Source organism: Prunus avium, chromosome 7 (genome assembly GCF_965620075.1).
Source record: "Prunus avium chromosome 7, drPruAviu1.hap1.1, whole genome shotgun sequence".
NCBI classification, from domain to species: Eukaryota; Viridiplantae; Streptophyta; class Magnoliopsida; order Rosales; family Rosaceae; genus Prunus; species Prunus avium.
In genome coordinates, this window is record NC_142290.1 from 20588800 (window position 1) to 20612365 (window position 23566).

At 39.5% G+C, this 23566-nt stretch overlaps 2 protein-coding genes across 3 annotated transcripts; both read left to right on the forward strand.

Moving 5' to 3' along the window:
* Positions 1-16428: 16428 nt before the first annotated feature.
* Positions 16429-17979, forward strand: LOC110745458 (microtubule-associated protein 70-1-like). Its single transcript, XM_088244231.1, has 4 exons — positions 16429-16538; positions 16646-17179; positions 17269-17456; positions 17709-17979. Exons 1-4 carry the CDS (start codon positions 16473-16475, stop codon positions 17728-17730), a joined length of 810 nt encoding a protein of 269 aa, XP_088100357.1. The 5' UTR covers positions 16429-16472; the 3' UTR covers positions 17731-17979.
* A 1174-nt stretch (positions 17980-19153) lies between these two features.
* On the forward strand, positions 19154-21880 carry LOC110744524 (receptor-like protein EIX2). 2 transcript variants are annotated; one of them, XM_021944517.2, is made up of 2 exons: positions 19154-20737; positions 21206-21880. In XM_021944517.2, the coding sequence occupies exons 1-2, from the start codon at positions 19321-19323 to the stop codon at positions 21697-21699; spliced, it is 1911 nt and encodes a 636-aa protein (XP_021800209.2). In that variant the 5' UTR covers positions 19154-19320; the 3' UTR covers positions 21700-21880. The 2 variants fall into 2 exon arrangements, with proteins under 2 accessions (XP_021800209.2, XP_021800207.2); XM_021944515.2 differs by having other exon boundaries at positions 19155-21880.
* Positions 21881-23566: the final 1686 nt, after the last annotated feature.

Here is a 23566-nt window from a genome sequence, read left to right on the forward strand (position 1 = left end):
TATGACTTATAATGATAATATGTTTGATGAGTTGTCGCATAACCCTCGTGACCCCTATATTACTAGTGCTAATGGTTTACCTTCTCTAGTTACCGGTGAAGGTACCATCCACCTCACTCATTGTTTACCTCTGTCTCATGCACTCTTGGTTCCCAATATTCATTGCAATTTGTTATCTGTTGGGCGTTTGCTTGATACACTTAACGCGTCTGCTACTTTCTATTCTACCCATTATTTTTTCCAGGATCTCAGGACTCACGAGAAGATTGGGCATGGTAAACGGATAGGGGGGTTGTATTACTTACAGTTGCCGGCTGAAGCAGTTCTTGGTTGTGTCGCTAATAAAGTTCCGGGTGGCAGTGTCAAAGACAAGCAACAACTTTGGCTATGGCATCGTCGCTTAGGGCATCCGTCATTTGGTTATCTTAGAAATTTGTTTCCTTCGTTATTTAGTTCGTGTGATGAGTCTAGCTTCAAATGTGTCACTTGTGTAATGGCCAAGAGCCACCGTACTGTTTTTCCCTTAAGTAATAATAAAGCTGCTCTGCCTTTTGAGTTATTACATTCTGATGTATGGGGTCCTGCTCGTGTGACTTCTCATGGTTTCCGTTGGTTTGTTACTTTTATTGATGACTACATTCGCTTAACTTGGGTGTATTTAATGAAGAATAAACATGATGTTGCCTCTATTCTCCCTGATTTTTGTGCCATGGTGTCTACTCAGTTTCATGCCCATGTTAAAGTATTCCGGACTGATAATGGCGGTGAATATGTGAATCATACTTTGACCCAGTTCTTTTGTGATCACGGTATCATTCACCAAACTATCACTCCATTCACTCCTCAACAGAATGGCGTGTCTGAAAGGAATAATCGTCAGTTACTTGAAGTTGCTCGCTCTCTTATGTTGGATATGTCTGTTCCCCATCATTTTTGGGGACATGGTGTCTTGGTCCCAGCCTACTTGATTAACCGTCCTCCTAGTCGGGTTCTTGATTTCAAGACTCCGCTTGATGTGTTGTATGCCCATACTCCTCCGGTTTTGGTCTCTAAGTTACCTCTGAAGGTGTTTGGGTGTGTTGCTTATGTTCATGTCTACTCCCATCAACGGAGTAAACTTGATCCTTGTGCTCTCAGTTGCGTCTTCATTGTCTATTCTACTACTCATAAGGGTTATAAGTGCTATCACCCACCTACTCAGAAGGTACATGTTACTTTGGATGTCACCTTTCATGAAGAAGTTTCATATTACGTTTCTCCCTCCTCTTCAATTCAAGGGGAGAGGGGGAGTGAATTGAAGAGTCTCGGAGCGGAAAATGAGGAAGGATTTTTTGAGTCACAGGAAGCGACCGGTTGCCTGGAAGAAGCGACCGGTCGCCAAAGAATCTGCCTGGATGGAATTTCCGAGTCACAGGAAGCGACCAGTCGCCTAGAAGAAGCGACCGGTCGCCAACGAATCTGCCTGGAAGGGATTTTTGGCGAACAGGAAGCGACCGGTCGTCTGGAAGAAGCGACCGGTTGCCAACAAACCTGCCTGGAACCGACCGGTCACCAGGAAGTGAGCGACCGGTCGCCTGTCTCGACGAGCGACAACAATGACGATGCAAGTGAAGCAACCGGTCGCCGGGAGTGCGACGACCGATCGCTGGGTGAAAATTTAGATTTTTCGAGTCTTCATCAGAAGGACGTAACAGTGATACTAGCAACTCTCGTACAGATGAAATTGATACAAGACCCCCCTTTGCCCTGCCACTGCCCCAATCAACTCGTGATAATGAGGTACTTTCTAGTGATGTGTCTACTTATTCTTTGCCTCCACGCACTACCCGTGGGAAACCTAAAGTACAATATTCTACTGATATACATGCCAAGTCCAAATATCACATTAACCATTATATGTCAACTCATCGTTTATCTAAGTCATATGCATCATATTTGTGTCAATTATCTAGTGTATGTGTGCCAACTAAGTTGCAGGATGCTCTATCTGATCAAAATTGGGTAGATGCAATGCATATTGAGATGGAAGCCTTGAACAAGAATGCCACTTGGGAGTTCGTTCCTCTACTAAAAGGAAAAAAGGCAGTTGGGTGCAGATGAGTGTTTACTTTGAAGCACAAGGCTGATGGGTCTATTGACCGTTATAAGGCAAGATTGGTAGCAAAATGGTATACTCAGACCTATGGAGTAAATTTCACGGAGACTTTTGCTCCAGTAGAAATGCTCAATACTGTGCATGTACTCTTGTCCTTAGCTGCTAACCATGATTGGCCGCTGTTACAATTTGATGTCAAAAATGCATTCCTCCCTGGTGACCTCTGTGGGGGTCTTTTTCTTCCAGCAGCCAGACGAATGGGCTTGGGCTGCTGTAAAGGATGAACGGAGGAGATTGCCCCTGTTTCTGAGTTCAAAGACAGGGCTCCAAGAGAGTTTTGAAAGGAGTAGTGACAACCTTAGAAAACACCTTGGATTCTTTTACTAATCAACCAAATAAACGTGACAGATTAGCAATGGATTGGCTTGGCTTGAGGAGCTTGTGGCATGGGAGCTAAGCCTTCACAAGTTTAGCAATCTGAGAGAGAGACAAAAGCTTGAATTTCTTATGGAAACAAATATTCAGGGCAAGGGGGAGAGAGATCTGAAGAGATTTTTGACTAAGGAAGAGAGGTAGAGATGGAAATAGAGAATGGGGTGTCTTGAGTAAATTCTCAGCCGCTTGACAAAGCTTGATCGTGCTCTGGATGATTTACCAGAAGAGAAAATGGGAAGAGATAGAGGAATGGGGCTCGAAATTGCAGAGGTTTCAGGGATGAGAGATGAATCTTGCTCTCTGAATGTGGTTGTTTTGCTAGGTAGAGAAAGCTCCCTTTTATAGGCTCTTAGAACCCTAATTCTATCGATCCTCCATTCCCACTTTTCCTTTGCTTCTTTCCATTCACTCCCTTTTGGTGAAATTTCTTTAACCAGAGCACATGGGTAACAAATCCTTTGGGGTTCCAAGATTTCTACGCAACTGGACCTCTTCATGTGGTTGAGGCGCCACCCACTTTTCTCCTTGGTTTCCCCATTAGAGCTCGCAGAGGAAAAGGAGAGTGGATGGAGTCGTTTGTCCAATGGGTATTCCTCCTGTCCTATGGATTTCCGTTGGTTTTTACGATGACCTCTGTTTGACTTGGTTCTGGAGCTTTGACAAGGGTGGAATACGATGCTAGGTTTTTAACAAGGATCTGGGCTGGGCTTTGTTCACAAGTATCGGGTTATTGGTACTTTCTTTCTAGCGGCCTGCATGTTTTTGTCAAGCTGCTGGAAGTAGCCGATTTGCTTTATTTTGGGTGTTTTAACTAACGTGAGATTGTCTAAGTGTGGCAGCAGACTATGAGATATTTTCCTAAGGCATTGGATCACTTTTCTCTCTCTCATGCTTACCCATGTGCTTGGGCCCAAGAGATGGGCTTGAGTTTTAGGGCTCTCAAGCAGGCCCAAAACTTTCCATCCCTTGAACCCTCAATGGGCCTTGTGAGTGCTCATAACCATCCATACCACAACCTTCTCAGCAAGCCCAGGGCATTTGCTTGGCTTGGGCCCATTTAAGCTTGTAGAATGACGTGTTGCTTATTTGCTTGGTGTGATATGTGTGTAAGCGCATATGACGAACTTTCGTGTGCTTTAACCGGGTTTTTTTTTCTCAATAATGTATCACCCTGGGCCAGGAATATTTTTTGGGCCTAGCCCTGGATTTTTGGGCCTCAACAACCTCATGGAAGAAATATACATGGATCTTCCGCCAGGTATCCCTGTGACCTCTAAGGAGGGTGTGGTGTGCAAGCTACGGAAATCCTTGTATGGATTAAAGCAGTCTCCAAGAGCTTGGTTCGGGAGGTTTGCTGCATCTATGAGGAAGTCTGGGTATCTACAAAGTAACTCGGATCATACTTTGTTTCTGAAACGTCGCAAAGGTAAATTGACAGCTTTAATAATTTATGTTGATGATATGATTGTAACTGGAGATGATCAGGTAGAAATACAGAGTCTTCAGAAATATCTTGCGTTTGAGTTTGAGATGAATTCATTAGGTGACTTGAAATACTTTCTTGGAATTCATTAGGTGACTTGAAATACTTTCTTGGAATTGAAGTTGCTAGATCTAAGCATGATATTTTTTTGTCCCAAAGAAAGTATGTTTTGGACTTACTTGCAGAAACCGGAATGTTGGATTGTAAACCCTAGTGAACAGAATCACAAGTTGGGGTTGTATCTTGATCAAGCTCCTACTGATACGGAGCGCTATCAACGGCTTGTGGGAAAATTAATTTATTTGGCTCATACATGTCCTGACATTGCATATGCAGTAAGTGTAGTGAGTTAGTTTATTGTTCGGTTCATTTTTACACATGATTTTTCATGTTATTCACCCACTATTTTGAGTTAGTTCTTGACATTTTATAGCTTTTTACTTCTTTTTTGTGTTTTAATAGGTTTTACCTTGGTTGGGATGAAAATGAGCTAAAAGTGCATTATTAGTCATAAATTCTGTTTTTGTTCATTTTCGTAGGTCAACTTCTTGGCCTGGGATCAACATGCTCTGGTGCTCGGATGAGGTCATGATCTTCATGAGACTTGTTCCAATGGATGTTAACTACAACATATCCAAATTTGAGCTCCATTGGACAAGTATTGCCTATCCAACCAATCCAGCATGTTACCACAGCTCTGGAAATCCGGATTTGGCCAGCTTTTACCTCCTTTGTGTCATCTTAATTTCTTGTTACCATAACTCTTGGTAACAAGGAATTACCTTTGCAAATGAGATATTTTCTGAAGCTTTTGGCATCTTTGTGAAGTCAAGGCTTCATCATGGCAAAGGGGACAAGGGCAAAGGCTTTAACTAAAGTATGAGTTTTATATTATATTTGTGAGCTGGAAATTGATGGGCAATGGAAAGTTAATTGCAATCTGAAGTGGGAGAGGTTTTGAACGTGGGTAGCCAATTCATTCTATCATTCTATACATTGAGAGCAGATTTTGGAGAGCTTGGAGCTAGGAGAAGCCAAGGTGCAGCCAAGCAAAGTGGAGAAGAAAGCTTCCACCATTGATGACCTTGAAGCTTTCATCATTTTCTCAAAATCTGTAAACTCTTTCTAATTTTATTTTGAATTTGTATTTGGAATAAGTATGAGCAACTAAACTCCATAGCTAGGGCTTGGGTTGAAGCCCTAAACATGATTACCTTATTGTTTTGATGCTTGAGTGTATGAATTTCTAGATATTGTTGATGAATTCCAATTCACCAAATTAATCTATCCTTGATGTGTGTTTTTCCTTGGTTGGCCATCTTTGAAAGCATGCTTCTTGAGATTGTTGGGATTATGTGTATCTTCATGTTATCCTAAGCAATAAATGGATGAAGTAAGAATCATCCATGTGAATTGGTTTCTTGAATACCTAATGTAAACACCATGCTATTAGGATTCTTGTGATGTTCATATTCTCTTTGAACTTAATGGGTTCTCCTTGTAATTGAATCGAAGTACGAACCATACCTAGGTTCGGTTATGGGGAGGGCACAAGTATTGTAGCACGAACCATGCACTTTACGTATATTAGAGAGGATCAATGCATCTTGAGCCACGACCCATGGTCTTGATTGCGAACATTTTCATCAACATGTTTAGAGTTCATCATTTGAGTATTCATGAACATGGGTAGAATTGTTTAGGGTGGATTCCGAAACCCTAGTGTTTGTTACTTGGTACTTTCACATTTTGATAATTCATCTCTGCCATTCTCATTTAAATTCAAAGTCCATTTACTTTCATGCAATAGAATTAGGTCACTTGAACCAAACCAAAACCCCCCCCCCCAATGTGTGTGTGAGTTGTGTGTTTGTTACATTGTGTGTCTTGTTTACTGAATTCTGTTTATTTTCGTAACTGTTTTGGACTTTTGGTCCGCGTTGTGTTCTTGCATTTTCTGTGCTGAATCCAACCGTATAAAGAACGTGAATTTTGGACGTACGGTTGGAAAGTGATAGGCAAAACACTGAACAGAGGTCGAAACTGAAAAACAGAGAAAACGAATCTGCCCAAAAACGACCGGTCGCTTTTACCTGACGACCGGTCGCTTTTCACGTCAAAATTTGAGTTTCGACTCTGCCCAAAAACGACCGGTCTCTTCTGCCTCACGACCGGTCGCTTTAGCACTGTTCATAGGTGATAAAAGGGTGATAAAAAGTGCTGTTTGTGTTTTTCTTTAGTTTTCTTGTGTTGTTTCATTTCTTTTACATTTCTTTACTCATTTTTAGTTTCCAATTTGCATTTGTGCATTTGTGGTGTGTTAAATTAGTATTCTTTACGTACTCAAATTAGAACTTATAGGAAGCCGACAAGTTCTTCGTGGGATCGACCCCGTACTTACATAATCTATACTTCAATAGATTCGTGCACTTGCGGGTATTTTTAATTGGTTGTTTGCACATTAATTTGTGTCCTCTTAGGAATGCAACAATTTTTGGCGCCGTTGCCGGGGAACTGGCACGGTTGCTTATCTGTTTTGTTTGAGTATGTTTAGAGTACTTAGTTTTATTTTTGTTTATTGATTGTTGTTTTATTTTATCTTGATTTGTTTTTGTTTCGTTTTCTTACAGGAACATCCGAGGAGTCATCTCCACCATCTCCAATGGCAGCCGCAACTGAAATTGTGGAACTTACTATGTAAGAATACTCCAATAAATTTGTGATGGAGGAAGCAAATGTTTTTGGCTCATTTCATAATGAGTTGCCTATGAATGAATATTTCCGACAAACATACAATCCGGAGTGGAGAAATCATTCAAACTTCTGGTGGACCGACAATCCAAATTTTCAACAAGGGTCATATCAACCATATCAAGGCCAACATAATACTTGTCCACCTTATGGTCAACCTCAACATTACACTCCACCACAATCTTACCAACAACCTCAAGGACCGACTTTGGAAGAAATTGTTGCTTCAATGGTTAGAAACACAGATAATTTCATCATGCAGAGGAATGACACTCACATGCAGAGGAATGATACCCACATGCAGAAAATGAATAAGGCCATTGCCAATCTAGAAAATCAAGTGGGGCAAATTGCTATAGCTTTGAGTCAAAGGGAAGTTGGGATGATGCCTAACCAAACAGTGATACCAACCGGGCATGAGCATGTTCAAGCAGTTATCTTGAGAACTGGTAAGGTAATTGGTGAAATTGATGGTTCTAAAAATTTGATTCACAATGTTGATGACATGCAGGTTGAACAAGTGACTGAGCCTAAAGAAAAGGATGAAAGCAACAAAGAGAAAGATAAACAAGCAGCTTCTTCATCCGAATGGATCCCAAAGCATGAACTTGCAAGAAGGGCAAGAAAGGAGAAGGTAAGTCGTGAACCTACTGATGAAGAAATCTTACGTGCTCCTTTTCCTCACAGGCTTATGAGTTCCAAAAAAATTCAACATGCCAAGGACATATTGGAAACTTGTAGGAAGGTGCAAGTCAACATTCCTCTCTTGGAGGATCTTTATACCAACAAGAGGAACTTCAAAGATGATGAAACAGTTGCACTAACGGAAGAGGTTTCTATTGTTTTGCAAAGGAAGCTTCCTCCCAAGTTGGAAGATCCAGGAAGTTTCACAATTCCATGTGTAATTGGTGATAAATTGTTTGAGAAATCTTTAATTGATTTAGGTGCTTCAATTAATCTAATGCCTTATTCTGTTTTTGAAGTACTAGAGGAAGACAAGCTGAACATCCATGTTCCAAGCACCAATCACATGTTCAATGCCATCCTTTCTACTCAAGTGAAAAGGCTACCTAATCCTGAATATGTGCCTCCTCCATCTAATCCACGTATTGAAGAGCGCTTAAAATTGCTTTTGAAATCTACTCATGCGCATAAAAAGAAAAGAATACGAAATGGGTTGATTAGATGGCAAAGAGATTTGAAGAAACTTCATGTTCGGCACAAGGAGGCGATTGAGCCAAAACCTCCCAAGTGACCACAGTATGTTGGAAGTCCGGCAAAAGACTTTAAACTTAGCGCTTCTTGGGAGGCAACCCAAGGTGAATAGAAGAAGTTTGTTGTCGTCCTAATCGCTTCAAAGTGGAGTTTCTCTAGACCCAAACTTGCTTTTATTTTATTTTAATTTTTTTTTATTCTTTTGAGTTAGGGTTACAATTTTCCAACCAAGGTAATTAGGATTTTCTTGTTGTTTCTCTTTGTTTTTCTTACTTTTGCTTTCCTTTACTTGTTTGTGTTTCTAACTTGTTTTTCTTTGTTTTTCTTCTTTATTGTAGTTTGTGGTTGTTTATTTTCTTTTTGTTCATCCCAATTTTTCTATATGGCATTGTTTAATCTTAAATCTCCATCAGTTATAAACAGTGTTTCATATAAGTTTGGGAAGTGTTTTCAATTCATTAATGCACAATCAGAATTGGGCGTGAATGCTTATTCTATTTCATAACATGTGATTACAAACACAATAATGAAATGCGTACATTAAATTCCTAATCACATGTTCTTTGTTGCATTTTGCGCCACTAGAGGCTTCTGCTAATTGCCTCTGTCTGTTCTTGCTTGTAGGATCTGCAGCAGCTCTACATGATCTTCATTCCTTTTTTGCAGCATCTCTACATGCTGGTTGGCACTGTAGAGCCGCTTCTGCAGGTCCGCCACCAGAGCTTTCAGGGCCGCCACCTCCTCACTCAGTGCCCCGCACTCTCGTGTTCTCGCCAGTAGGCGCATACCCAAATTTGTGGCCGAGACCGCGTTGAGCACGGTTAGATTGTGGGACTCGTCCACTGCCATCTGGTCAGACCTCTGCGCCACATGCAGATGATCTGCAACTGTAAGTCTGCTGACAGTCATGCCCTCCGGCATTACTGCCCTTCGCGGCACCACCTCAGAGAAGTTTGAGGCTGAGCCATGGTGGTATGAGGAATTTGGGAAGATAGGGTTTGGAGGAGCCCGTGTCTGGGCATTTGGTGGTGCAAGGGACAACTCAAGGTTAAGGTCATCAACAAGCATATCTGGGGATGCCATTGATTTTTCTGTCTGAGCTTTTTGATGGTTTTTCTTGAGTTTGCAGGTTGAAATGCAGGATGCTCCTTCTTTCAACCGAGAAGTGGTTTAAATAGCCATATGCTCATAAGGGAGCCGACACCACTTTGCATTTCCTGCGCAATTTGCGGTTGCGTCCGGTTAAAAGGGGAAGCATTTCTACTTTCGCTTCGCTTTCTTTTCCTCCCTGTTTTCTGGTGCATTATGTTTTGATTTCTTTTCAGTTTGTCGTTTTTGTTTTATTTCAGTTGGGGAATGTGATTTGTGTTTTTTTCGTTTGTCGCATTCCTTTTATTCCGGTTTGGGGAAGTGCGTTTTGTTTTTCTTCTTTGTCTTTTGCAACTTTCTTTTCTTTTTATTTCCGGAAACGAGAAATTTAAAATTTAAAAATAAAATAAAATAAAATAAAAATAAAAAAATACACGGAAAGGGCAAAGACAACCAGGCACACCACTAATACATTAGAAATCATTCTTTCACAGTGCTCGGTGTCTCGACCATTGGACCTTTGAGTTTAGCTCTATGGCTATCCTCTTCCGGGGCTTCACGCACAGCCTCTTGGGGCTCATCACTCGAGCTCCCAAAGATCGCACTCTTAGCTTGAGCGTACCTACTCTCGCGATCTGTTTTCTTGCGTTTACCCGGTTGGTCCAGGTCCTCCAGCTGCTTTCTCATGTCATGGGCGTAAACACTTACCATCTTTGAGAGATTTTTGTTCTCTTCCCGCAACGCCTCCAGCTGGTGTCGATTCACCTCCACTATCCTTGCCCTTTCCCTTTTTAAGCTTTTAATAATACTCTGGCATTCTTCCACCATACTTCGCTCCGCCGCCAACTGACCTCTCAGCACCTCTACCTCATGGGACTTCGCAATTAGGCGATGACCCACACTTGCGACTGTTGCCGAGCTTTGCACGCTTAGTGCCAGAGCATCGCTCACGACCCGGTTGTCATCCCTTGATCCCAGCACCCGTATATCCTTGGGAGTTACTAGATTTCTAGCAACTCCAAGGGCAACATCGTTGTCCAGCAGTATCGAGTCATTCACTGTCACGTGCCCCCGTGCAGAGGCAAAGTAGGGCATCCACACTGGTGCCACTGCTTGGCCCCGAGTCTGAGTCGGTGGAGCTAGGTTGAGATCCAACGAGAATGGATAGGAAGAGGCCATTTGAACTTTCTTTTCTTTTGTCTTTCTTTTCTCTTTTGTGTGTTTCTACGTTTGTGTGTTTTTCCCCAACTCTTTCTCTTCTTCTTTTATAGAGTTAGTTTTTTACGTAACCCTAGCCACTGCGCTTCTGCGTTTTGCGCGGCCCTTACGGCCTATCCCCTTAGGTCACCTCACCTGGTCCCCAACCCCTTTAATTATAGTTCCGCCTTTCAGCGCTTTTGAGAAACGAAAGTCGTCACGCCTTCCTATGAAGCCAATAATTCTGGCTTTGGGACGTGAGAGGGACCTCTGCTTGTCGACACGTCTCTGACTTTGTATCCCGTGACTCACAGGTGCCGAGACATCAGGGCCCACTTTTTCTATTTTTCTGAGTCCTCGCTCTTTGTGCTTCTGACTTGGTTTCTTTGTTTTATTTACTTTCTTCACTTTTGGGCTTTCGTTTGGGTTGGGCTTTCATTTGGTTTGTGCGTTTCATTGGGTTGGATTTCTGCATGTGTAAGACTGTTGTTAGGGCTTACTGTTTTATTTGTTTCTGTTTGGTTTCGTTTTTGTTTTTGTTTTTGCAACTGTGTTGTAATTGTATTTCTTGTTTGTTCTTGTATTTACTTGCTTTATTCCTTTTAATTCTTGTTATAACGTTGTTGATGCCTAAATTCTTTAACATTGAGGACAATGTTTATTTCTAAGTTTGGGAAGGGATAGCAAGTCTTTTTCGTTTCGCTTAAATTCTTGCCTTATTTTGTTCTGTTTTCTTTTCAGTTTTGAGTCTTTTTGTTTTCAAGTCACTTTCCGGACATATATGATGAGATTGTGATGAATGTTTAAATGACTTGATTGAAAATGAATGTTTAAAAAAAAAAAAAAAATTGTTATTCACTAAATGGCATCGTTCTAGCATGATATGTTTGAAACCCTCTTCGCACTTGCCATTTGTTTCATAATTCTCTAGTTGAGGGACTTGCATGATCCAAAGAATTGTATCAAGCATGAATTAGACTTGTATAACCATATAATGTGAGCTTTGAGCCTTGTGCTTCAATTCATGAGTGTTATACACATATTCTTATTTTTCTTGTCATCTGAGTTGTTGTTTGATCTCATTATTCATTGATTTGGTTGAGCACTTAAAAGTCACTCATTATTGTGCAATTTGATTACATGACATTTGAGAAATGATATTAAGGCCCTCTTTGGACCGTTTGTGCCTTTCAAGCTAACCCTATGCATGCTTATGCATGATTTTCCATTGTTAACCACCTTGAGCCTATATGTATGCCTTTTCTTTCAAGTAACCAATTATTACTTCTAGCCTTAGCCTGAAAAACAAGAATTTACCTTTCTAAGGAACTCGTGAGCTTTAATGTAGATGTGTTTTTCATGCTAAGTTTGGGAAGGGTTATTACATTCTAATGAAAAAAAAAAAAAAGAAAAAAAAAAAAAGAGTACTTCACTCAAGGGTGAAAGAAAAGAGAAAAGTTGTGGTTAAATGGCAATGGTTTCAAATTCAATTCCATGTTTCTTGGTTGTTCGAATGGAAGGAAAGAGTGTGAATCATAATTAGTGAAGGTATAAGGCTTTGTGGTCTAATTGATCACATATATAAAAAAATAAAAAAAAAATGAGTGAAAATCTCAAGCGTGATGTTTCAAAGTCTTTTAGTCAACGATTATATGCTCTTACATTGTGAGTTCCTTGGACTTTGTTGTATCCATATCCTTCATTTCGTACTCACCTTGCACCCTTAGCCCCATTACAACCTATAATAAAGACCTAAATTGATCCTAAATGTCATGTGGTTGATTTGCACACATTCTTCTTTTAAGTGTTTAGCATCCTTCTTGAGATCATATTCATGCATGTTTTTCATCTTGCTAATTGTGAGTTAAGTCCCGTATGGTTTAACTCTATTCTCATATTTATTATTGAGTGATGCATTGTAACCCTCTTCCGAGTGATTCATTTGTGAGAGGACAACTTTGGTGAGATTTGAAGTTACATTTGTGCTTGGTATGATTTTTGAAGTTGTGTGAAAACTGAAATTGGAGAATGAGTTCCATTTGGCTATCACACTACTACACTTGAGCATGTTGTGTTCTGAACTTTGCTGCCTTGTGAATGATGTCTAAACCGAGTTTTTCTTGTGAAAACTTTTGAGTCAGTTGCATAAGTCACTCTCTCTTTGGAAAGTGTTCGGAAAGTTTTGTTTCGAGTCTTGTTTTAGTTTCTGTTTTGCTCGAGGACTAGCAAAAGATAAGTTTGGGAAGTTTGTTCGGTTCATTTTTACACATGATTTTTCATGTTATTCACCCACTATTTTGAGTTAGTTCTTGACATTTTATAGCTTTTTACTTCTTTTTTGTGTTTTAATAGGTTTTACCTTGGTTGGGATGAAAATGAGCTAAAAGTGCATTATTAGTCATAAATTCTGTTTTTGTTCATTTTCGTAGGTCAACTTCTTGGCCTGGGATCAACATGCTCTGGTGCTCGGATGAGGTCATGATCTTCATGAGACTTGTTCCAATGGATGTTAACTACAACATATCCAAATTTGAGCTCCATTGGACAAGTATTGCCTATCCAACCAATCCAGCATGTTACCACATCTCTGGAAATCCGGATTTGGCCAGCTTTTACCTCCTTTGTGTCATCTTAATTTCTTGTTACCATAACTCTTGGTAACAAGGAATTACCTTTGCAAATGAGATATTTTCTGAAGCTTTTGGCATCTTTGTGAAGTCAAGGCTTCATCATGGCAAAGGGGACAAGGGCAAAGGCTTTAACTAAAGTATGAGTTTTATATTATATTTGTGAGCTGGAAATTGATGGGCAATGGAAAGTTAATTGCAATCTGAAGTGGGAGAGGTTTTGAACGTGGGTAGCCAATTCATTCTATCATTCTACACATTGAGAGCAGATTTTGGAGAGCTTGGAGCTAGGAGAAGCCAAGGTGCAGCCAAGCAAAGTGGAGAAGAAAGCTTCCACCATTGATGACCGTGAAGCTTTCATCATTTTCTCAAAATCTGTAAACTCTTTCTAATTTTATTTTGAATTTGTATTTGGAATAAGTATGAGCAACTAAACTCCATAGCTAGGGCTTGGGTTGAAGCCCTAAACATGATTACCTTATTGTTTTGATGCTTGAGTGTATGAATTTCTAGATATTGTTGATGAATTCCAATTCACCAAATTAATCTATCCTTGATGTGTGTTTTTCCTTGGTTGGCCATCTTTGAAAGCATGCTTCTTGAGATTGTTGGGATTATGTGTATCTTCATGTTATCCTAAGCAATAAATGGATGAAGTAAGAATCATCCATGTGAATTGGTTTCTTGAATACCTAATGTAAACACCATGCTATTAGGATTCTTGTGATGTTCATATTCTCTTTGAACTTAATGGGTTCTCCTTGTAATTGAATCGAAGTACGAACCATACCTAGGTTCGGTTATGGGGAGGGCACAAGTATTGTAGCACGAACCATGCACTTTACGTATATTAGAGAGGATCAATGCATCTTGAGCCACGACCCATGGTCTTGATTGCGAACATTTTCATCAACATGTTTAGAGTTCATCATTTGAGTATTCATGAACATGGGTAGAATTGTTTAGGGTGGATTCCGAAACCCTAGTGTTTGTTACTTGGTACTTTCACATTCTGATAATTCATCTCTGCCATTCTCATTTAAATTCAAAGTCCATTTACTTTCATGCAATAGAATTAGGTCACTTGAACCAAACCAAAACCCCCCCCCCAATGTGTGTGTGAGTTGTGTGTTTGTTACATTGTGTGTCTTGTTTACTGAATTCTGTTTATTTTCGTAACTGTTTTGGACTTTTGGTCCGCGTTTTGTTCTTGCATTTTCTGTGCTGAATCCAACCGTATAAAGAACGTGAATTTTGGACGTACGGTTGGAAAGTTATAGGCAAAACACTGAACAGAGGTCGAAACTGAAAAACAGAGAAAACGAATCTGCCCAAAAACGACCGGTCGCTTTTACCTGACGACCGGTCGCTTTTCACGTCAAAATTTGAGTTTCGACTCTGCCCAAAAACGACCGGTCTCTTCTGCCTCACGACCGGTCGCTTTAGCACTGTTCATAGGTGATAAAAGGGTGATAAAAAGTGCTGTTTGTGTTTTTCTTTAGTTTTCTTGTGTTGTTTCATTTCTTTTACATTTCTTTACTCATTTTTAGTTTCCAATTTGCATTTGTGCATTTGTGGTGTGTTAAATTAGTATTCTTTACGTACTCAAATTAGAACTTATAGGAAGCCGACAAGTTCTTCGTGGGATCGACCCCGTACTTACATAATCTATACTTCAATAGATTCGTGCACTTGCGGGTATTTTTAATTGGTTGTTTGCACATTAATTTGTGTCCTCTTAGGAATGCAACATTTATGCACTCACCTAGTGAAGACCATATGGGTGCCGTGACACGTATTTTGAGATACCTCAAAGGCACTCTTGGCAAGGGGTTAATTTTTCCAAGTATGGTCATACAGATAAGGGTACACAGATGCTGATTGGGCAGGTTCAGCTACAGATAGGCGTTCGACATCTGGGTATTTTATGTTTGTTGGTGGCAATCTTGTTACGTGGAGGAGCAAGAAACAAAAGGTGGTGTCTCGATCTAGTGCTGAGGCCGAGTATTGGGGAATGGCCCATGGTGTATCTGAGTTCTTATGGTTGAGGAGATTGTTGAGAGACCTTGGTTTTGGGCCTAAGAAACCCATGGATTTATATTGTGACAATACGGTTGCGATTGCAATTGCTCATAACCCTGTACAACATGACCGTACAAAGCATGTGGAGGTTGATTGAAATTTCATTAAAGAAAAGTTGGATGGGGAGATTGTGTCCTTCCCCTTCATCCGTTCTGAGTATCAGTTAGCTGATATTCTTACTAAAGCTGTTTCTACAAGTATCTTTCTCAACTCGCTTGACAAGTTGGGCATGAGTGACGTCTTTGCTCCAACTTGAGGGGGAGTGTCAGCGAGATATCCCTGTTATATTAGGATATTATTTTATTTATTTCCTTTTGTATAGATATTATGTAATTAGGATACCACTTATTTCCTAGTTAAACCCTACTAGGGTTTGTAACCTTGTATTATAAATACCTCCTTTCGGAGAATGAAATATATCTGAAAATATTCTACCATATTGTTTGACTATTTTTTCTTTTTCCTAAAAAGAAATTTCTTACTTATAATTATAGTTCGTGTACTTTATAATTATAAGGTCAAATTTGACTGATATATACGTTTTTTAATTTATGAAATGAAATAACAGATAAAGATGGGGAATTGGGAGATGCTGTTGGGGAAATCAAGTCTGTGAGGAATTCAGAGCGCCTTAAAGAGAAGGCGGTGGAAGAGGTACTCTATTTTGCTTATAAAGCCGAAGTTGTGCTTCTATTTGCATTAGCAATTGCGTTGATTTTTATTTTCTTATAACAATTTGCTTAAAATTAAAGAGCAATCTATTTCCATGCAAAAAATATATTGTACTTATTTTAAATACTGCAAACAATTTAGTATATGCATTTCATTTGAGTTAGGCAGGATTTTTTTTTTGTGACTGATTGTGAGTCTACATACTGAGAAAATGTGCAAGCTGTTTGATATCTATAAGAAAATGTCTGTAAGTGGAACTTCTGTACAACCAATATGAGATTTGATAGTCTTATATGTTAATATTTTATACTTAAAAGCTGAAACCTTCAGTCTGCTATATTACCCAGTGGTTACTAGTTCTGTAACCAACAAATGCATTTCTGTTTGCAATATAATTTGTATACTATGATTTGCAGAATCTTGAGATTAAGAAAATAAATGATGAGAAAAAAAGCAGCTTTGGAGCGGAAGCCACACTTCGAAGAGTTCATGCTGCACAATTTGCAGCGCAAGCTACACTTCGAAGAGTTCATGCTGGAAGCAGAGCTTAAGCTTGCAAGGCAGGAGGTATATACTTTCCTTCTGCAATACTATGACCTCAATTTGTATTTTCATCTATTCTTTTATTCAACATTCTTAAGACAGACAGTGCTTTTGAGTAGTTGCTAGAAAACGGGATGTGCGCGCGTGTGTGCGTGCCGTCGTTCTAAGATGGTTTATTTTGCCTTAAGAAGCGGCGGTGGAACTGAAAACAGATCAGGAAAGGAATAGTTAATTTTATTTGAGATTTAAAATGAAATATTTGACATGATTTTTGTAGGGAGAAATGCAACAACTTCGAGACAAACTGGCAGTAGCTGAGCGTACTGCAAAGGCAGAAGCACAATTAAAGGTAGGCTAACTGTTTTGAATTTAGTCTGCTCTGACAAGTAAGGGTAACTGTTTCCTATTATGTGTTTAAGCCTCTTCTTAACAGTTGAGCATTAATTGATTTCTTAGGAAAAATACCAACTAAGATTCAAGGTTTTGGAGGAAAAGTTTAAAGCATCGAATGGAAAATCCCGCCCATCCTCAGATGCAAGAATCATCAGCAATGGGCCTTCAAGGTCTCAGTCTCTTGGTGGAGCTGAGAACTTCTCTATAGCGTCCTCTAATGGCTATCTATCTAGGACAAAATCAAATTTACAATCTGGTTTCAACCGTTCCAACACTGCTACTGCAATATTGAAACAAACCAAGAGTTCATCTAGATCGTTTGATGGTGGTAGTAGATTGCTAGACAGAGATAAGCTAGTCCCAGATGCAACTGGGAAAGATAACACAAACAGTGCCAGTGATCAGACTCAGATGGATGAGACAATTGGTAGACATGAGGAGAGGGCAAATGGATCTTTGGTTGAACAATCCAGGACAGAGCATGAAGATTATGTTTCTGGAGTGCTGTGTGATATGTTACAGAAAGAGGTCGTATCTTTGAGGAAAGGTTGCCATGAGAAAGATCAAACCCTCAAGGACAAGGATGATGCAATTGAGGTTAGCTAGTAGGACCTATCTCATTAATTTTGCAATCTCTCTCCACTTTTGTTTTGCTCTTAACTTGTTTCTTGTGTGGAATCAAATAGATGTTGGCAAAGAAGGTGGATACACTTAACAAAGCAATGGAGGTTGAGGCCAAAAAGATGCGGAGAGAAGTAGCTGCAATGGAAAAAGAAGTCTCTGCTATGCGTGTCACCAAGGAGCCTGATCAGAGGGCACGGCGCTCAAGTGCTCCCGGAGGGGTTGTAAATAGCTCTCATACACTTTCTTCTAGGTAAATAGTTGTGTATAATCTTGAATGGCCTAAAACTGATGCACTAGTTGTGGAACAGGCCATCATTCTTGTTCTTGCAAAGTTCTTGATTATATAAAACAAACAAAAATGCATGGCGCGATATCCTTTTTTCTCCTTTTTTGGTCATCACATGGTGTGATATCAAATGCTGAAAGTTGATTGATAGTTTTTGAGCTACTTCGAGTAGAAGACCATTGATCAATCTGAACAAAGTTTTCTTCTTTCTTTCAGGAATGCACACAAGTCTAGGTGATTGACACGGCCGTGACACAATGGCCACATCAAGGGTGCCACACCGATTCTTCGGATCTACAATCAATAAAATTGTATGGTTTTGTCATGAGTTTTCGCTCGTCTCCATCTATTTAAGTTGTCTTGTCCAGGTAGGCAATTTGTAAAGAACTGACTTGAGGTTTCTTAGATGCTTTTCAAGGAGCTGCAGACATGTTAAAACTCTGTATACCATAAATGTATATTGGTAAGGAAGTTCACGTTAATTCAATACAGCTTTTAGGCTATTAATTAGCCTTTTCCAAAAATGGGTTTACTGGGTTGATGGCAAAAAGATTTTGTGCAGACAAAGGCTAGAGTTACTCATGCTTCCTTTTGTTCCCAGTCTTCATAATTTGGTAGAGATAAGCTGCCTCACAAGGATTTGCTATCCAACCCTTGTATGAAATATTCTTCCTCATCGTTCCAGGTAATAAGATCGTCATCACAAACAAAATTTGAAGTCTTTTATATATGAATTCATTTACTTGCTGTAGCAAATATTTAGTCAGATCAGTTGGTGTTTAATACCTGCTTATGTTTGAAGTGGTGTACAATAGACTATCAAGGGCCACAAGTAATCTAGTCCAACACCAATATATATTGTTACCAACTTAACAATCTAAGTCTAAAATTGTGAGTAGAATTAGACTCTATGGACTCATCAAGGTTGTCCATGTATTGGTTTGGGGAAAATGGCTGGGTGTGGAGGTTGATAGGGTGGTGGGTTGTTGGGGAGAGAGAGAGAGAGAGAGAGAGATTAGTGCATGTGGTAGACAAAAGGCCATCATGAAGAAACCATCGACACACGTAGGTGCAATTTGAGCCAACAAAGTCAACAACGGCTGCTGCTAAAGTCCACAATTTGTTGCCAATTTTTGACAATTTGCTATCCAACCCTTGTATGAAAATTTCTTCCCTCATCGTTCAAAGTAATAATACCGTCATAAAAAACGTATCTGGAAGTCTCATATATGATTTCATATACTTGTATCAAATATTTAGTTAGATCAGTTGTCATTCGGAGATTTTTTTTTTTTATAAAATCATCACTTTTTGGATGAAAAATCAATGAAATGGAGTTTTGTAAAAACAATTAAAAACCTCAGGGGATGTTCGTGTAATTTTTAAAACCTCAAGGTGTTTTATGAAAAAACTAAAAACCTTAGACGATGTTTATGTAAATAACTCTTCTATGACTACATCAAATAGATTATTTGAAAAATATGCGACGCAAGTATTTTTTTTAATATTATTTGTCCGACTTGTACTCCCTATTTGTGGTCTTAAATATCCCATTGACTGAAATTGCTACTTTAGACTTCAAAGTCATTATCTGGCTTAAGTGCTGTGGGGTTGAACTATTTACACCACAAATCAAGATCGTACCAGTGTCAGTATTTTATCTTCATCAAAGACTTGGAAGTCGTTTCATAGATATGGAACCAGAGATCCTATATACAAGATAGCGTGTCCGCGACGACGCGTACAAAAGCTCAACCATCTGAATTCTCATTTTAATCTTGCAGACTCATATATTTAGTCCTACAGATCATCCCATTGCATAAGAATCATGGGTCACAGCAGTGTTAGTGCTTCCATCCAACTTGTCTCACTAATTATACTGTCAGGAATTTTATCCCTTGAAACCATTAAACTCGGTTTCTGCAGTGATGATCATAATGTGGGATGCATAGATATAGAGAGGAAAGCCCTTCTCAAGCTCAAACAAGGCCTCACGGATCCTTCCGGACGGCTTTCGTCTTGGGTGGGAGAAGATTGCTGCAAATGGAGTGGTGTAGGCTGCAACAACATAACTGGACGTGTCAACAGGCTCAATCTTCACAATCGTGATTGGTTTGATTATTACGAACCAACAGAGCATGGATTTGATGGTGAGATCAACCCTTCTTTGCTTGTTTTGAAAGATTTGGAATACTTGGATTTGAGCTTGAATTTGTTTGGAGGTGTCCAATTTCCAAGTTTCATTGGATCACTAGAGAAACTGAAATACCTCAATCTCTCTCGTACATATTTTGTTGGAGTCATTCCCCCCAATCTTGGAAACCTCTCAAGGTTGCTTTATCTTGATCTTAAGAGTTCTGGAACTCTTGAGACTGACCTTCAGTGGCTTGCAACTCTTTCTTCCTTAAAGTACCTTAACTTGGGAGGAGTGAACCTTACTAAGACTACATCCTATTGGCTTCCCGCTGTTAATATGCTCCCTTCACTAGTTGAATTGTATTTGCCCCATTGTAGTCTTCCCATGCTTCCTCTCACTCTTCCTTCCATCAATTTCACATCCCTTTCAGTTCTTGATCTCTCTGGCAATGAATTCACCTCCACGATACCTCCTTGGTTGTTTAATCTCACTAAACTAGAGAAGTTGGATTTCTCAGTTAACAGTCTTACAGGAAAACTGCCTGATTCTTTGGGACATCTTAAAAGCTTGAGATTCCTCAACTTGTCGTATAACTCATTTCAGGGTTCAATCCCAAAATCGATTGGAAATTTAAGATTCAGCTATGATTCCCATGTTGATTTGACTTCAAACCGCTTTGAAGGCCCACTCCCACTTTGGTCCTCAAACATTTCCTTGCTGTATCTTAGAGATAATCTATTTTCAGGGCCAATTCCTCATAACATTGGTCAAGTGATGCCCAATTTGAAATATCTAGACATTTCTACGAACTCTTTGAGTGGAAGCATTCCCCTGTTCTTGGGTAATTTAAGCCAATTACAATTCATATTGATCTCAAATAACCTCTTGTCTGGTGAGATTCCTTATTTTTGGAACAATATGCCATCATTGGTTTGTATAAACTTGTCAAACAACAGTCTCTCTGGTGAGATTCCTCATTTTTGGAACAATATGCCATCATTGGGTTGTATAGACTTGTCAAGCAATAGTCTCTCTGGTACAATCCCAAGATCCTTAGGCTCTCTTACTTCACTCAAGTTCTTGATCCTCTCTAGCAACAACTTTTCAGGTGAAGTTCCTTCCTTGAAAAACTGCACTAACCTGAGAATTCTTGATCTTGGTGATAACAAGTTTTTTGGACCGATTCTAGCTTTCATTGGTGAAAGCATGCTCTCTTTAAAGATTTTAAGCTTGAGGTCCAACTCATTTACGGAAAGCATCCCTTTAAAATTATGTGGCCTTTCCGCTCTCCGTTTATTGGACTTCTCACACAATAATCTTTCCGGAAATATTCCCCACTGCTTAGGTAATTTGAGTCACTTGAAATATGAGAACACTGACTATTATTCCCTTGGTTGCATTAAAAGTTTTGAGTTAGTGTCAAAAGGAAGAGTGTTTGTATATGATTATCACTCCATCCTTGCCCTTGTTACTAGCATTGATCTATCGGACAATAAATTGTCAGGAGAGATACCTATGGGCCTAACAAGCCTTATAAAGTTGCGCATCTTAAATTTGTCCATGAATCATTTGACAGGAATTATCCCAGCAAATATCGGAAACCTGGAGTTGATAGAAACTCTTGATCTATCATTGAACAAACTTTCAGGTTCAATTCCACAGAGCATGGTTTCTTTAACATTTTTGAATCATTTGAATATGTCATACAATAACTTGTCCGGGAAAATCCCAACGGGTAACCAGTTTCAGACCTTTGTTGACCCGTCAATTTATACGGGTAATGCTGGTCTTAGCGGGTGTCCATTACCAATTGGTTGCCAAGACAATGAAGAAACACCTCAAGTTCCAAGTGGAGATGGAGGAGAGGATGATGATGACAGTAAACTTGAAAAGCTACCGTTCGTCATCAGCATGGTGATAGGTTTCTGTGCAGGGTTTTGGGGAGTTTTTGGGACTTTGGCCATGAAGAGGTCTTGGAGGCATGCCTATTTTCACTTCCTTGACAAAGTGAAAGATGCTGTCCTTGATTTTTTCTCAGCCATTGGTACTTATCTGCAGAAAAGATCGTAGAGTACAGAAGAAGTTGCACATGTGAAGGCATATGTATGCAAGCAAATAAAGCAGTATTGTCCTTTACAATTTTCTAAGTTGGTTGTTATATGCATTTATACTTGTATGTGTTGTGCTAGAAGCACCAAGCCTTAAGAAAATAATTGCATCAATACATTTCGAAATCGATAAATTTCTACTGAAGCAGGTGCTGCTAACCCAAAGATAATAATAGAAAATAAATGTAAAAACAAGAAAATAAAAGATTTAACAAATTGGGTATAACTGGGTATGTTCCAAGAGCAGCATGTGCAAACACATACACTATCAACAAATTGGGATGTTTACAAAGTGTTTGGCAACCTCACAGCCCAAATCGCCAAATACGCCTAATAAACTCACAGCACAAAGAACAAAAGACGTGAAACCGAGTAACTAAAGTTAAGAAAATGACATGACACCGAGTAGCTATTCAAAATACGTGACATCGAGTAACTAAAGTTAGAAAGAGGAGATGACGCTCGCTCAGAGAGGACGAAGACGCTCGCTGGCTCGCTCAATATTGGGCAGTTTTTAATTTTTAAAATTGTCAAATAAAAAGTTAATAAAGTTAACTTCTTGTTATTTTAGTTGACACGTTTCAGCGAGGGGACATGGAGAGGATCTGCTCCCCTAAAAGACAAAGAAAGTAAAACAGAGTGAAAACCAAATCCTATGGCGCTTCTTCTTCTGAGACCTCCTTCTCCTCCATATCTTCACTTCATGGCCTTACGCTTTCTCTCACACTCTTCTCTTCACCCTCACTTCCCCTCCTCTTCTTCTTCTTTCTCGTCTTCCTCTCTTGCTCGTCCCTCCCTCCCTCTTGTTCAACCCACAACCCAGGTGCTTTTCCCTTTCATATTTTGCCCCTCATTTTAAAACAGATAAGTAAGTTTATTAAGGTGTTTATGTTTGTTGGAAATTGTTGAGTGGGTCTTGTAAGCTGTCACTCCGACTTAGTTTTGGCTTGATGCTATAACGTCTAACATGTTCAGGTATTGGAAGCACAGGACCTCGTGGTCTTCACCATTTGGTATTGTTTTTCCTCACTTTTATCTTTCCATTTTTAATAATGTGCTTTTGCTAGATTCATCTGAGTCAATAAAGAAGTTTATAATCATGCTCTTTTAGGTCTATGAAATATTAGATAATGCTGTGGATGAGGCTCAAGCCGGATTTGCTTCAAAGATGGAGGTTGTTTTACTTGCAGATGGTTCTGTGAGCATCGCTGACAATGGTCGTGGGGTATGCTACATCTTCTATGCCTTTTAGTCAAAAGCTTCACAAATCCTTTTTTGTATATATTAGAGTAAGAACACAGAGTCGTGATTTCTTATAAGGCTTGTCAAGATATTCTAATGTTCACATGTAGTTTGATGTGCCTTTATACCCTACCATGCCTTTCATACTTATATTTATCATATGTTTAGTCGATATGTCTAGAGTCTGTAAATTGTTCATTGAATGTTATGCATGCTACGTAAATTCTGTAACGCGGTAAACATTTTGGAGCAGATAATGAAAATACCTACCAAAAACAAGCAAGAGGTAGAATACTACAAAGAGAAAGTGTACCTATTAAAAAAACAGTTTTTGTAATTAGTATATGTTTTCTTAAATCGCCAAAGCCAATCCCGAAGAACAGTGAAGATTCATGTGGTCTTTCGGTCCAGGTGCTGGCAGTCCATGTCTTCACAGACATGTCTATTTCACCGAACCCCTCCGGTTTAGGTGGACAGCCCGGCAAATAGACATCTACAGGAATTAGCTTATCAAATCCCCAAACAGCACTATAAGAATCGTTACCCCTGCAATTGTACATGCTCCCATAGCATTAACATATTTCGGT